Below are 11,882 nucleotides of genomic sequence, written 5' to 3' on the forward strand. Positions count from 1 at the left end.
ATATATATATATATATATATATAACATGCTAACAACGCAGCATGTTTGACTTTTGCAGCATTGCAACACGAACAGTTGAAGCTTTTCTTCCAGGTTTCTAACTGATAATTCACAACTTTAACTTTGATCAGAAGGAAATACATTCACTGAGTTCCATGAGATGAATAAAATTCAGTCAGGCTTTGTGTTTGAGGCAGAAAACTGCCAAGAGATGCAACTCAGCATTCGTTGATCTGTTTGCTGAAGTGTTGCAGTGGCGGCTGGACCTGGAGGAACATTTAAGAAGAAGTCTGAGGGCTTGTTACTCTGCAGTCTGGCTACAGGTCTACTCCTCTCCCCCAGCAGCGTTGCAGCAGCTGGCTGCAGAGCGCCTGAGCAGTGAAACAGGGTGCTTTTTATGTTCCAGAGAGAAAGAGGGATCTGTACTCTGACACAGTAAACTCACACCGACTGTGAAGGTGGAGAGTCTCAGAGGAAGCTCGTCTGAAGCCACTGCAGCTGTAAAGTCAGCTGGAGGAGATGCTATAAAAGCGTTCCTGTGCGTCTGCTCTGCTGCAGGTGGAGCAGGAAGACCAGGGAAAAGTATGGCAGCTGTTGCTGAAACTGCAGCTTTGAAACACAGTCTTCCAGGAGACGATGTTCAACCTCCTAAAACCCTCCTGGAGCAAAGACCGAGACTGACCTGGTCGAACATCGAGCTCCTAGCGATCAGCTGCTGCATCGAGAACAAACTCGTTCTTTTTATTCTTCAGATGAACAGAATGATCCATGAAAACATGAGAGAAAGCAGCTGGACAGGAGAAGACAACGTTTCCCACCTCTGTGTTTGTCTGAAAAGTCTCCAGCTGCTGCTTGAAGCTCTGGATCAGAACCTCCTTCTCCTGCAGGACGGCAGCGAGAGCCCCGTCCCTCTGCCTCCACAGTTGTCGCTCCTTCTCCACCTCCTTCAGCAGGCGCTCCTTCTCCCCCACAGCCAGTCTCAGGTCCTGGAGACGAGAGCAAAACGCTGGAGCTCTGCTTGATCTAAAACACACACGCATTAATGCTGCTTCTCCTGGACTTCCTTGAACATGCTCTTACACTGATGACATCCTGGTTGCACTGCAGCACCGTGTTGAGCATGGCCAGGTCTCTCTCTCGGTCCCGTCCAGCCTTCCTCAGTGCCTCCATCTCCTTTTCCATCACCTTCTCTTTCTCCATCTGTTCAGACCTCAGAGCCTCCAGAGCAGCCTGCAGAGCAAATTGTCTTCGTTAAAAGGCTGAAAGGACCAGCGGGGAACGTTCTGGTCTGTGTGTTTATGCTGCTACGCTTCAGAGAGCAGCTAACGTGTCAAGCTTTCCTGCAACGTCAGTCAGCAGGATGCAAACAGACCGTCAGCTCTAACCTTGCTATCAGAGAGGATCTCTTTCAGATTCTCAGCCAGCTTGTTGGCCAGCTCGGTCCCGACTCCCTCCTCAGCACACAGCCTTCGTATCAACCCCATACACTCCTGGAAGACAGGAAATATCTGTCTGCAAACACACTTAAAAGACACTTTATCTAACAGATAATTTCATTTTGTTCAACAGATTTTTATCAGAAACTTCAGCATTCACAGAAAATAAAGCAAAGCTCTGTACAGAGTTATAACTGCCAGAGGCAACGATTTGCTTTGTATGCAAATCAGTAAAACCGGTTGAAGACTAAACCACCAGCTCAGAAATGTTGAGTGTTTGTCAGTAAATTAAAAACTAATTTAGTTTTTTCCACTGTTTTTCCTTTCTCAAAATGACCGCCATAAACCCACTGAGAGCAGAAATTAGGAGGACAGCTCCGACTCAAAGCATCAGTCATAAATCAGTTCTTCACTGCAACAGAAAATGAATGTGTGGCTTCAGATTTAGCAGTTTCACACTCAATATGAGAGAGTTGGCAAAAGAAAAAGAAGTGAAATTCTGGTAACTATATAATGCCATCATCACAAGGAATTACAGATGTTTTTTTTTTTTGTTTTTTTTTAAATATTCACAAATAAACTTTGTTTAAGTTTATTTCAAGTTAGCAGCTAAATTGTGAAGCTAGGTGGAGTTCTCTGCCCATTTCAGCCATTATAGCAAGCTTAGCTTAGCATAAAGACTGGTACTGGTGCAATGAAGATGGAACTTAGCTTAGCACAGAGACTGCTCCTCCAGTACAAGTCTTTATGCTAAGCTAATATTAGTATTAAGGCCGCTCTACCAGTACAAGTCTTTATGCTAAGCTAATATTAGTATTAAGGCCGCTCTACCAGTACAAGTCTTTATGCTAAGCTAATATTAGTATTAAGGCCACTCTACCAGTACTAGTCTTTATGCTAAGCTAATATTAGTATTAAGGCCGCTCTACCAGTACTAGTCTTTATGCTAAGCTAATATTAGCATAAAGACTAATATTAGTACTGTTCCACCAGTACTAGTCTTAATGCTAAGCTAATATTAGTTTTAAGACTGCTCCACCGGTACTAGTATTTATGTGTAATATTTGCATCAAGACTGCTCCTGATTTCATCAAACAGCTGTACAAGGTGTGCAAACTCCTACAAAATCTCCTCCTACAAATCTTAAGTATGTGAAAAATGAGGATGTACTAATTATAAAAAAAATCTCAAACAGTCCACATTACATACTGAATCCCATAATCTGTCGTAGAGGTTTAAAAAAAAAAAAAAAAAAAAATTTAATTAATTAATTTATGCTTATTTTTGGCTTTCAGATAAAAGAATCATAACACACTTGAACACTTATTTTAGAATTTTCTCTTTCTTTTAAATGAACTGGCAGGTGTCTCCCTCTTCCAGGTGAATAAATGTAACAGTTGCATCATAAAGATGATGATTACATTTATTCTACAAGCACGAAGCTAAACACAACAATGCTATTATTTACTTCTGCTTTTCTATATTGTCTAAAATGCCAGAGCATGAGGCAAAATGAACCACTTATAAGCTAGCATTCTATATACTAGTAACAAATGTAGTACACAGTATTTACTGCATACTTGCTACAACCTAGTGGGTTCAGTAATGTATTAAAAGATTTTGAAAACAACCATGTTTAAAAGCATAATAGACTAACAGATTGCTCTAATCAGGTCCTTCAGATAGACAGTCCTGCTTGTTTTACACTGTTAGGACACAAAGAGTCCAACAGTCACATAAAAGTCTGATGTGAATCATTAACATGTCAGCAGTCGGTCACGCTTTAAGCTCACATTCAGCTACTGGTAAACAGACAGGGCGGGCACATTAAGGTCGGCCAGCGACTTCAAAGCCAAACAACATTCCTGTGAGCTCTGAGCCTGAAACTGAAGCAGATGATCCCGGCTCGCCTCAACACCACCTCACCCACCTGGATCAGACGCTCCCGGCTGTGCAGGGAGTGACCGAGGCTCTGCAGCAGCGTGCTGCCACCCCCCTCCTGAGCCAGCTAGAGGACAGAGAACAACTTTTGTTTAACAGAAAAAAATAAAACTTTATGGTATATTTTCAGCTTCAGTTGAAATATTTCAAGATGGACATCAACCAACGCTGCTGTCGTGCTAACATGCACACTAACCCTGACTTGTGCCTTTCATGCTACGTACCGCGCAACCCTGTGTGTGAGAAAATTCAACAAAATTCAGTTATTACGTGTTTAAACCTGCTGCTCCCGCATATTTCACATCACGTCTTGCTAATTCTCATCTCTGCTCATCGTGTAAACTCAGCAGTGCTTGTTCTAACAAATCAGGTCATCTGTCGCCTACAAAACAGCTGAGAAGCCCGTTAATGATCTCTATCAGAAAAACTACTGAGCCTGGGGCAAACTCCACCGGTCGGGGGACATTCCAGAGTCAAGCTGTGTGTGTGTGTCTGTGTGTGCCTGTCTTTATCTGCACCTGTACATGAGGAAATGTGGACACACCCTCTGCAGACTCAAACACGGTCCACCTACACTCCCTTCATTTCATAATACTGTATTAGTGCTCAGTCAACAGACGCTGGATGCTTTATGGAGCTGCTTGGACTTGTGACAATGTGCTGCACTGGATAATAAACCCACTCCTCTTGTAAATGAAAAGGTTTGAAACAATCAGTGTCATGGTGAAAATGTGTGGGAAAAGTCTTTTCAATTAAAACTGATATCATAAACCCCTATATTAAACCTTTTAATAATCAAATATGTATATTTGATCATTAAAGTCTTTGTAAATAATGAGCTTGTTTTGCAGGCTCACATACGTCCTGTAAAAGCTCAAACAAACCAAAAAGGGTCCCGTGAGACATATTTTCAGCTTTGACACGAGTTCATACATTAAATACTCTATGTGATGAGCTATGTGATGTTGTAAACTGTTGTAAACTGTTATTGAAGAAAATTTTTGTCTTTGGGTGAGAATACCCATCAGCTTGGTTCTCCTGTAACCATCTATGCTAGGCTAAACTAAACTAGCTTAATGCTAGCCTCGCCTAATGCAGACCAGCTTCTTCAGGACCAATCAGATGAAAACATGTCTGGGAAATTTATCATTTAATGGCTAAAAAATGTTGGGATTAAAACTCTTCATGACAACTCCTGCATTTTAAGCACGCATTTTGTTTTAATTAGCATGGTTTCTAATTAGTGTAAACAAACCGCTGCTAGCTCTTTCGCTGCATATTAGCCATATTATTCATAGCAGCCCAGTTTGTTGTCTTCATCATAAACATCGCTAACACATTCTGGCAAAGAAAATGAAAAAATTAATTCCTTCTCCTTTCTTTTATTACTTTACAAAAAGCCAAAAGTAACTTCTGTCAGTTTCATGATTTGATCAACATCCAGGAACAAAGCTAATGACAGGCATTCTGCAGCGTTCAAGGACACACCACCACTTTACGTCACAAATAACTTATGTGATAGATGTGAAATCCAGTCATCGAAAGTGTTTGTGTCCTGTCAATCTGTCAATATCTAATTAACCTTCACTGCTGTGGCATTTACTGCAGCTCAGACCTTCAGCAACCAGTCAGTGGAAACATTTCCAACAGGACTTATCTGCTGTAGACACAACACCAGTAGTGTTAGTAAGAAAGTCCCTGCAGCAAAACATAACGTACCCACCTCCTGGTTAACCAAAAGTACCCTTAAAAGCAGCTACAGAAAGAGAACAGGGTGAAACAGAAACCTAGCGCTCATTCGTGAAGAACATTACGACTTGTTTAAACACGAGAACACAATGCAAAGATATAAAACTCATTTTGTAGTTTAGCTGTGGAAGAACTAAAATATCCTCTAAGAAAGCTCAAATGAGTAAAAAATAGCTTCTTTTTAAAAGCTTATTTTTAAAAATAAAACTACGCTACAGCATTTAGCCATTCTGATTTAGTTTTACTCTCTTCAGTTTTGAAATTCTATTATACAGAATGACAAACAGGAGTGTTGTTAGTAAGTCAAACCTGTTCCAGTAATGATTCACTTAGATTCCTCACATAATTAGTGAGCTTTAAACGTTTCCAAAGTTTGCAGCACTTAGGAAACATGTTGGTGTTTGAATGTGCTTTATCACGGATAAACGGATAACTGTTTTACAGTAAATTTTGTTCATCCAGATAAAGGCCCATTTATGCAGGACGCAGAAGACGGACGGGCATTTGAATTCAGAGCAATAGCTCGGGAAATCACGGGGGCAGCGTTGAGGTATATACTGTAGCTGACAAGCAATCAGCAAACGAAACAAACCATAGAAGAAGAGAAACAGAAAGAAGGTGAAGCAGAAACTGCCAAACAAAAAGTGCCTGAAGATGAAACACAAGAAGTTGAGAACAGGAAAACACTTTGGCTTTCTTCTTCTTCAGGTGTTTTTTGACAGTTGTGAACAACTTTGTAGCGGTGCATTACCGCTTCCAACAGGTGACAGAATGTAGGAGTGAACTCTGAACTCAGCACTGCAGACCAGCGGATGAACTAACTTCACAAGTATGGCAACGTAAAAGAGGCATGGACGTGTAAGGGCGACGTCGTAGGACAACGTTTGGAACAAACATCCCCATTTTGTTCATAAGGGAGCAGAAATGGGTTTTGAGATGATTCCTTTTGCTTCTAATCTTTATGCTACATGAAGCTAACTGTCCTCTAAAGAGGGCGAAGAAGCTAAAATATTACCCTATTTATTCAACGTCACAGCGTAATTTAACAAAAGTAAAGCTTACAGAAGTCCAGTCCTCTGATCCGTTGGTTTTAGCCGGTTTGCTCCCACCTTGTTTCAGTTCAGCTTCCAGGGTTCTGATGCGGGAAGCGGCTTGGTCCAGTTGGGCTCGTAGGTGCTTGATGGCGTTATGAACCCTGCCAGTGGAGCTCTGAAATTACAAATGCTTTCATAGTAGGTCCCTGATGGGCACAGACTGCCTGAAAATATATCGGCAAATGTAGTTGAAACTCCACTGGACTACTAGACTAATCTGGAACCGATGCCACCAGATTACAACAGGCTAATATTTAGACCTGAACTACAGCTAAGCTAACTCAGTTAAGTAGGAAGAGAAACACTCACGTCTCGATGAAGTGGCATGTACTCATCTCTGAGCTCTGTCAGGACATCTCCATCTTCTCCATCTATTTCATCCCTTCCATTTTCTGCATCCCCGAAGTTCAGCACCCGGCTCACCGTGAGAGTCGCCACCTCATCGCCTTTTCCCAAGTACCTCCCGTCCTTCCTGCTGAGAACTGGGATCCTGCTGCCTGAGGGTGAACTGACTGGTTTCCCTTCAATATTTCTCAGCTCCCTCAGCATTAAGTTGAACGGCTGGTCTCCTGGTGAGTACACCAAGTCGTTGCCATCCAGAGAGTCCAGAGACTGAACGGACTCTGCGCGGGAAGGTGCTCGTAAGGAGACACTGGACCCGGCGAGCGAAGCTGGGCTGGAGCTGATAGACGGGGCTTTCTGCCAGTGGAGGGGCATGCTTTGGGATTTGTCCCGCGACAGCCCCAATGGGGAGAAGGGCTGGAAAGGCAAGTGACGAGGAATCCCACAAACAGACTCATAATCCGAGTCCGACACCCGTAAGGAATCGCACCCTTCACATCCTTTGCCTTTCCTGCATCTTTTACCCGTTTTTATAAAATATGGACAAGTGTCCCACCTCTCGGACCAGCACTCATACTCTGAGAGCGCCATGTTCTCTCTGAGCATCTCCCTGTAGCCCTCCTTCTCTGCATCGATGTCTTCCTCGCTGGCGCTACCCCTGCTCTGGAAGTCCTGTGGGTGTCTCTGGCGATAGTTTTGGCGAACCCACTGCCTGATCTTGTCCCTCTCGTGCGACAGCTTCTGAAGCCGCTCAGTCGACAGCACCCTCACCCTGGCAATCACCGAATCAAACTTGAACACCCGCTCGAGGACAGACATGCATTTTCCGCAGACAAACTCCTCCCGTCCGCTTCCCCGAGGTACGGACTGCCCAAGAATGTGGGTCAACACAGCCAGCAGGTCCATACTTTTGGACGGGGAACTCAAAGATAACTGGGACTTGGAAAGAGACACAGAGGAGCCCAGAGATAACGTGCTCCCTGTGAATGAAAACAAGTGTTTTAAACTCTTCGACATGAACACAGTATGCCTGGCATTTCCTTACTCTCCAGACTCACCCCAGGGGCTGCTCTGTGAAGATCTGGACAGGCTTCCCCCTCTCAGGGACTCTGTCGGAGTCTGAGGCTGACCATTCTTCTTGTTTTGGCCTCCAAACAGCCATCGCCGTTGGTTTCCCTGGAGATACCCACCACATATTCGGCACAGGTCACTTTTACTTTTGGAGGACATCATGGAAAAAGTGACACTCTGTTGAGAATTCTCTGGAATGAAAAAAAAAATCAGAAATTGCCGCTCAGAAACCATCAATGAGCCTTCCAAATAGAGGAACCCTTTTTCTGACTTCTGATGATATTTCGGATGAATGACAAAAAGAGTAAATCCAACCTGCTGAATTAATTTGAAACACACCACTACCTCTTCTTTCCTTTATTCTTTCTTATAAACACATTTAGATGAGTAGTAATAAAAAGAAATTAAAAAAAAAAAAAAAGAACAATCTTATTAATCACATTCATAAGGGTTCCTGCCTGGACAGCTGAGTTAAAAGCAAACTGGTGGATTTTTTTCGATTTAATCGATTAATTCGGATTTGCTGTTTATGAAGATTTATTTTTAGGAAAATCGGGTTTTGCCCCGCTTCCGTACCTTGTGACGTCAGCGCACTCCCGCTGGTTTCCCACACAAATGCTTAAACACAACAACATGGCAGCTAGAAACGTACAAGAAGTGCCCCCTCTGCATTTCTATTACAGTTTCTTTGCTAAATAAAAATGTTTTGACAAACAACAGTTGTGATTTGCGGGTGTTTCTATTGAACAGTGTTTAGCACAGTAGCATCGCGTTTTGTAATTGCAGTTAATGCAAAGTGGGCACGTAGTGTTATTTTATGCTTTCTACTTGCTGCGGAGAATTTGCTTTGGATTTTCAAAGCTTTTCTCCCTCATTTTCTTTTCTAAAACTCTGAAATTCACTGTTGTTTATTCCACACTGCACCATCTTTACCGGGAATTACCTGGTCACGACCCCCACGTCACGTCTGGTGACACGTAAACGGAAAAAAGTGTTTCCATTACACTTTTGCAATATATATCTTTATCGAAATGTCTGGAAAAACCACCTCTTGAGATCGTGAACCTTTTATAGCAGCGGGATTTTATGGCCACATTTAGTTTTTGCACAGTTCTAGGTGTGATGGAAACGCAGGGTTTTCAGTGTGGGAGGGGGGATTGTCACTTGCCACAGGGGTCTGAAGCCAGATGCAGCTGACAGGCTCGTCTTTTTGCCAAAAATGTGTAAATTAAACAAACAACAGCAAGAATGTAATCATACATGGATGTTAGTAAATATAGCTTTAACTAACATTCAGGGATTTTTTAAAAAAAAATAGTATTTTGTATCAAAGATGTCAATTTTCTCTAAACACATGTTAAGTGTAAAGAAACGTTTTTATTACCTCATTGCCAATGTTGGAAATTGTTTTGGTTATTTAATGTAAAAATACTCTAAAAGGAATCACTATTTTTTTCTTCCAAGAGAGGAGGCATTTTTATTTATTTATTTATCAGTTTTTTATTTTAGAATAAAGTTACACAAGTGAGATGAGGCCTATTCTTAAATGTATGATCAAAAGTTAAAAACTATCTCACAGTTGAAACTCACGAAATGCGAACATGTTGTTTCTTATAATGTTTACTGTGGCAGCGCCTGCATCTCTTTTTTACAATCTTGTTTAACAGCTTGTTTAGTTGCACTTTAAATCCAGGTAAACTCCTAGGCTGACCGCAATAAAAGCATTTCTGAAAAAGAAAAATTTTTGACATTTGTAATTTTTTTTTTCTTTACAGTAAGGGGAAAAAATATTGATTAAAATCGAAAATCGGAGATTTTATTTTTTGTCCATATCGTCCAGCCCTAGTGGAACGGGAGATTCTCATGGCGATGAGGTGGAACGGGAGATTCTCATGGCGATGAGGTGGAACGGGAGATTCTCATGGCGATGAGGTGGAACGGGAGATTCTCATGGCGATGAGGTGGAACGGGAGATTCTCATGGCGATGAGGTGGAACGGGAGATTCTCATGGTGATGAGGTGGAACGGGAGATTCTCATGGCGATGAGGTGGAACGGGAGATTCTCATGGCGATGAGGTGGAACGGGAGATTCTCATGGTGATGTGGTGGAACGGGAGATTCTCATCATGATGAGGTGGAACGGGAGATTCTCATGGCGATGAGGTGGAACGGGAGATTCTCATGGCGATGAGGTGGAACGGGAGATTCTCATGGCGATGAGGTGGAACGGGAGATTCTCATGGCGATGAGGTGGAACGGGAGATTCTCATCATGATGAGGTGGAACGGGAGATTCTCATGGCGATGAGGTGGAACGGGAGATTCTCATGGCGATGAGGTGGAACGGGAGATTCTCATGGCGATGAGGTGGAACGGGAGATTCTCATGGCGATGAGGTGGAACGGGAGATTCTCATGGCGATGAGGTGGAACGGGAGATTCTCATGGCGATGAGGTGGAACGGGAGATTCTCATGGCGATGAGGTGGAACGGGAGATTCTCATGGCGATGAGGTGGAACGGGAGATTCTCATGGCGATGAGGTGGAACGGGAGATTCTCATCATGATGAGGTGGAACGGGAGATTCTCATGGCGATGAGGTGGAACGGGAGATTCTCATCATGATGAGGTGGAACGGGAGATTCTCATCATGATGAGGTGGAACGGGAGATTCTCATGGCGATGAGGTGGAACGGGAGATTCTCATGGCGATGAGGTGGAACGGGAGATTCTCATGGCGATGAGGTGGAACGGGAGATTCTCATGGCGATGAGGTGGAACGGGAGATTCTCATGGCGATGAGGTGGAACGGGAGATTCTCCTGGCGATGAGGTGGAACGGGAGATTCTCATGGCGATGAGGTGGAACGGGAGATTCTCATGGCGATGAGGTGGAACGGGAGATTCTCATGGCGATGAGGTGGAACGGGAGATTCTCATGGAGATGTGCAGTGATTATATGATGCTTCATGTCAGTGAGGATCGACAAGGTGCGAGAAGTGGACCTGATCAAGTGTCTGCCTGGTGGATAAAGAAGCGTGTTAAGGAGTCAGGAGATGTCTAAAACATTCCCTTAGAAGTGACAGTAAATTGAAGGCACAACAGTTGTAATTTCTTTACAAACAACATTAACTGACTGATTTCTTCAGAGTTGTGTTCATTCAAGGGAAAAGAGAAAATTTTACAGTCCAGCCGCTGAAAGTGTTTCCAGGCATTTCCACGCTTTTTAATGTCAGTTCTCTGACATGTTTACGTCCTCCTGCAGCTCTGCAGACCCAGCGTGGGTTCTGCTCAGCTGCTGGGTGTTTACACAGGCCCCCACACGGCGGGACACGTCGACCGTGGAGCCACGCTGTCAGCGATTTCCCCGCGGATGAATGAAGCTTTTCCAGCATGAACTTCCACCCTGCGCGAGACGCCCAGTGACTGAAACATGAGTCCACCCATCAGCTTCAGCACGTAGTGCCACATGCTTCGTCATCCAGTGGAAACATCTGAACTCTCGTCTATCTGCTTCTATTTTCAGCTGCTGAGGTGCAGCATGAAAATCTGCGCGAGCGGCGGAGCGGTCGGTTCGGCTCTGTCTCAGATTTTAGGAGAAAAAGTTTGAACTCACGTTTGAAGTCCTCCGGGCTTCACGCGCACAGCGGGAGGAAGACGTCCGTCAGTCAGCTGCGGATCTTCATCCTGACGTGATGGACGCGACAAAACCGGAAAATCTCCACCAGAACGAGCTGCAGCCGCGGCGCCGGACCTGAGCGCGAGAGGTGGGTGTCACCTCTCTGATGTCAGAGAGGTGGGTGTCACTTCTCTGACGTCAGCGCTCATACCTGCTTGAAGCCAGGAAGGACGACCGGGTTGTCACAGATTGGGCTGTGTTATGCGCATGCGCTGTTTGTTTTTATCGCGTGAATATCCAGATTTCTTATCCAGGTAGGAAGCGCCGCGTGCACGGTCACGTGTTGCGTCATGTGGATCAGACGCTGTATGGAATCAGATTTGTTTCAGAATCTACAAACAAAACTTTTTAAAACTCAAGCAAAAAACACAATTAAAACCAAAACTTTCTCAAACTTAGGTAAAATAAATTATCTCAAAATCAAATATTATCAATCATCATGAAAACTATTAGGCTTTTATTTTTGTTAAATTGAGTAGTTTTGTTTGCAGTTCCCTCTTCATATTTTTCTCTTCTCTATTTGGTTGCACTCATAGACTGTATATAAAGTGATGAACGGAGCCTCTGTGACG

At 43.5% G+C, this 11,882-nt stretch overlaps 1 protein-coding gene across 1 annotated transcript in view; it reads right to left on the reverse strand.

The window, feature by feature from the left end:
* The window catches only part of LOC306756017 (uncharacterized protein), a 16,785-nt gene extending 5,391 nt beyond the window's left edge, over window positions 1–11,394 (reverse strand). The window contains exons 1-8 of the mRNA XM_079240636.1: window positions 11,248–11,394; window positions 7,621–7,824; window positions 6,530–7,542; window positions 6,189–6,335; window positions 3,367–3,444; window positions 1,386–1,490; window positions 1,081–1,230; window positions 819–986 (exon numbers count right to left, since the gene is read on the reverse strand). Of these exons, the coding sequence (XP_079096762.1) occupies window positions 819–986; window positions 1,081–1,230; window positions 1,386–1,490; window positions 3,367–3,444; window positions 6,189–6,335; window positions 6,530–7,542; window positions 7,621–7,795 (1,836 nt within the window). The 5' untranslated portion in view covers window positions 7,796–7,824; window positions 11,248–11,394. The remainder of the gene's footprint in view (window positions 1–818; window positions 987–1,080; window positions 1,231–1,385; window positions 1,491–3,366; window positions 3,445–6,188; window positions 6,336–6,529; window positions 7,543–7,620; window positions 7,825–11,247) is intronic.
* Window positions 11,395–11,882: the final 488 nt, after the last annotated feature.

This window comes from Telmatherina bonti (genome assembly GCF_933228915.1).
Source record: "Telmatherina bonti genome assembly, chromosome: 5".
Lineage (NCBI taxonomy): Eukaryota > Metazoa > Chordata > Actinopteri > Atheriniformes > Telmatherinidae > Telmatherina > Telmatherina bonti.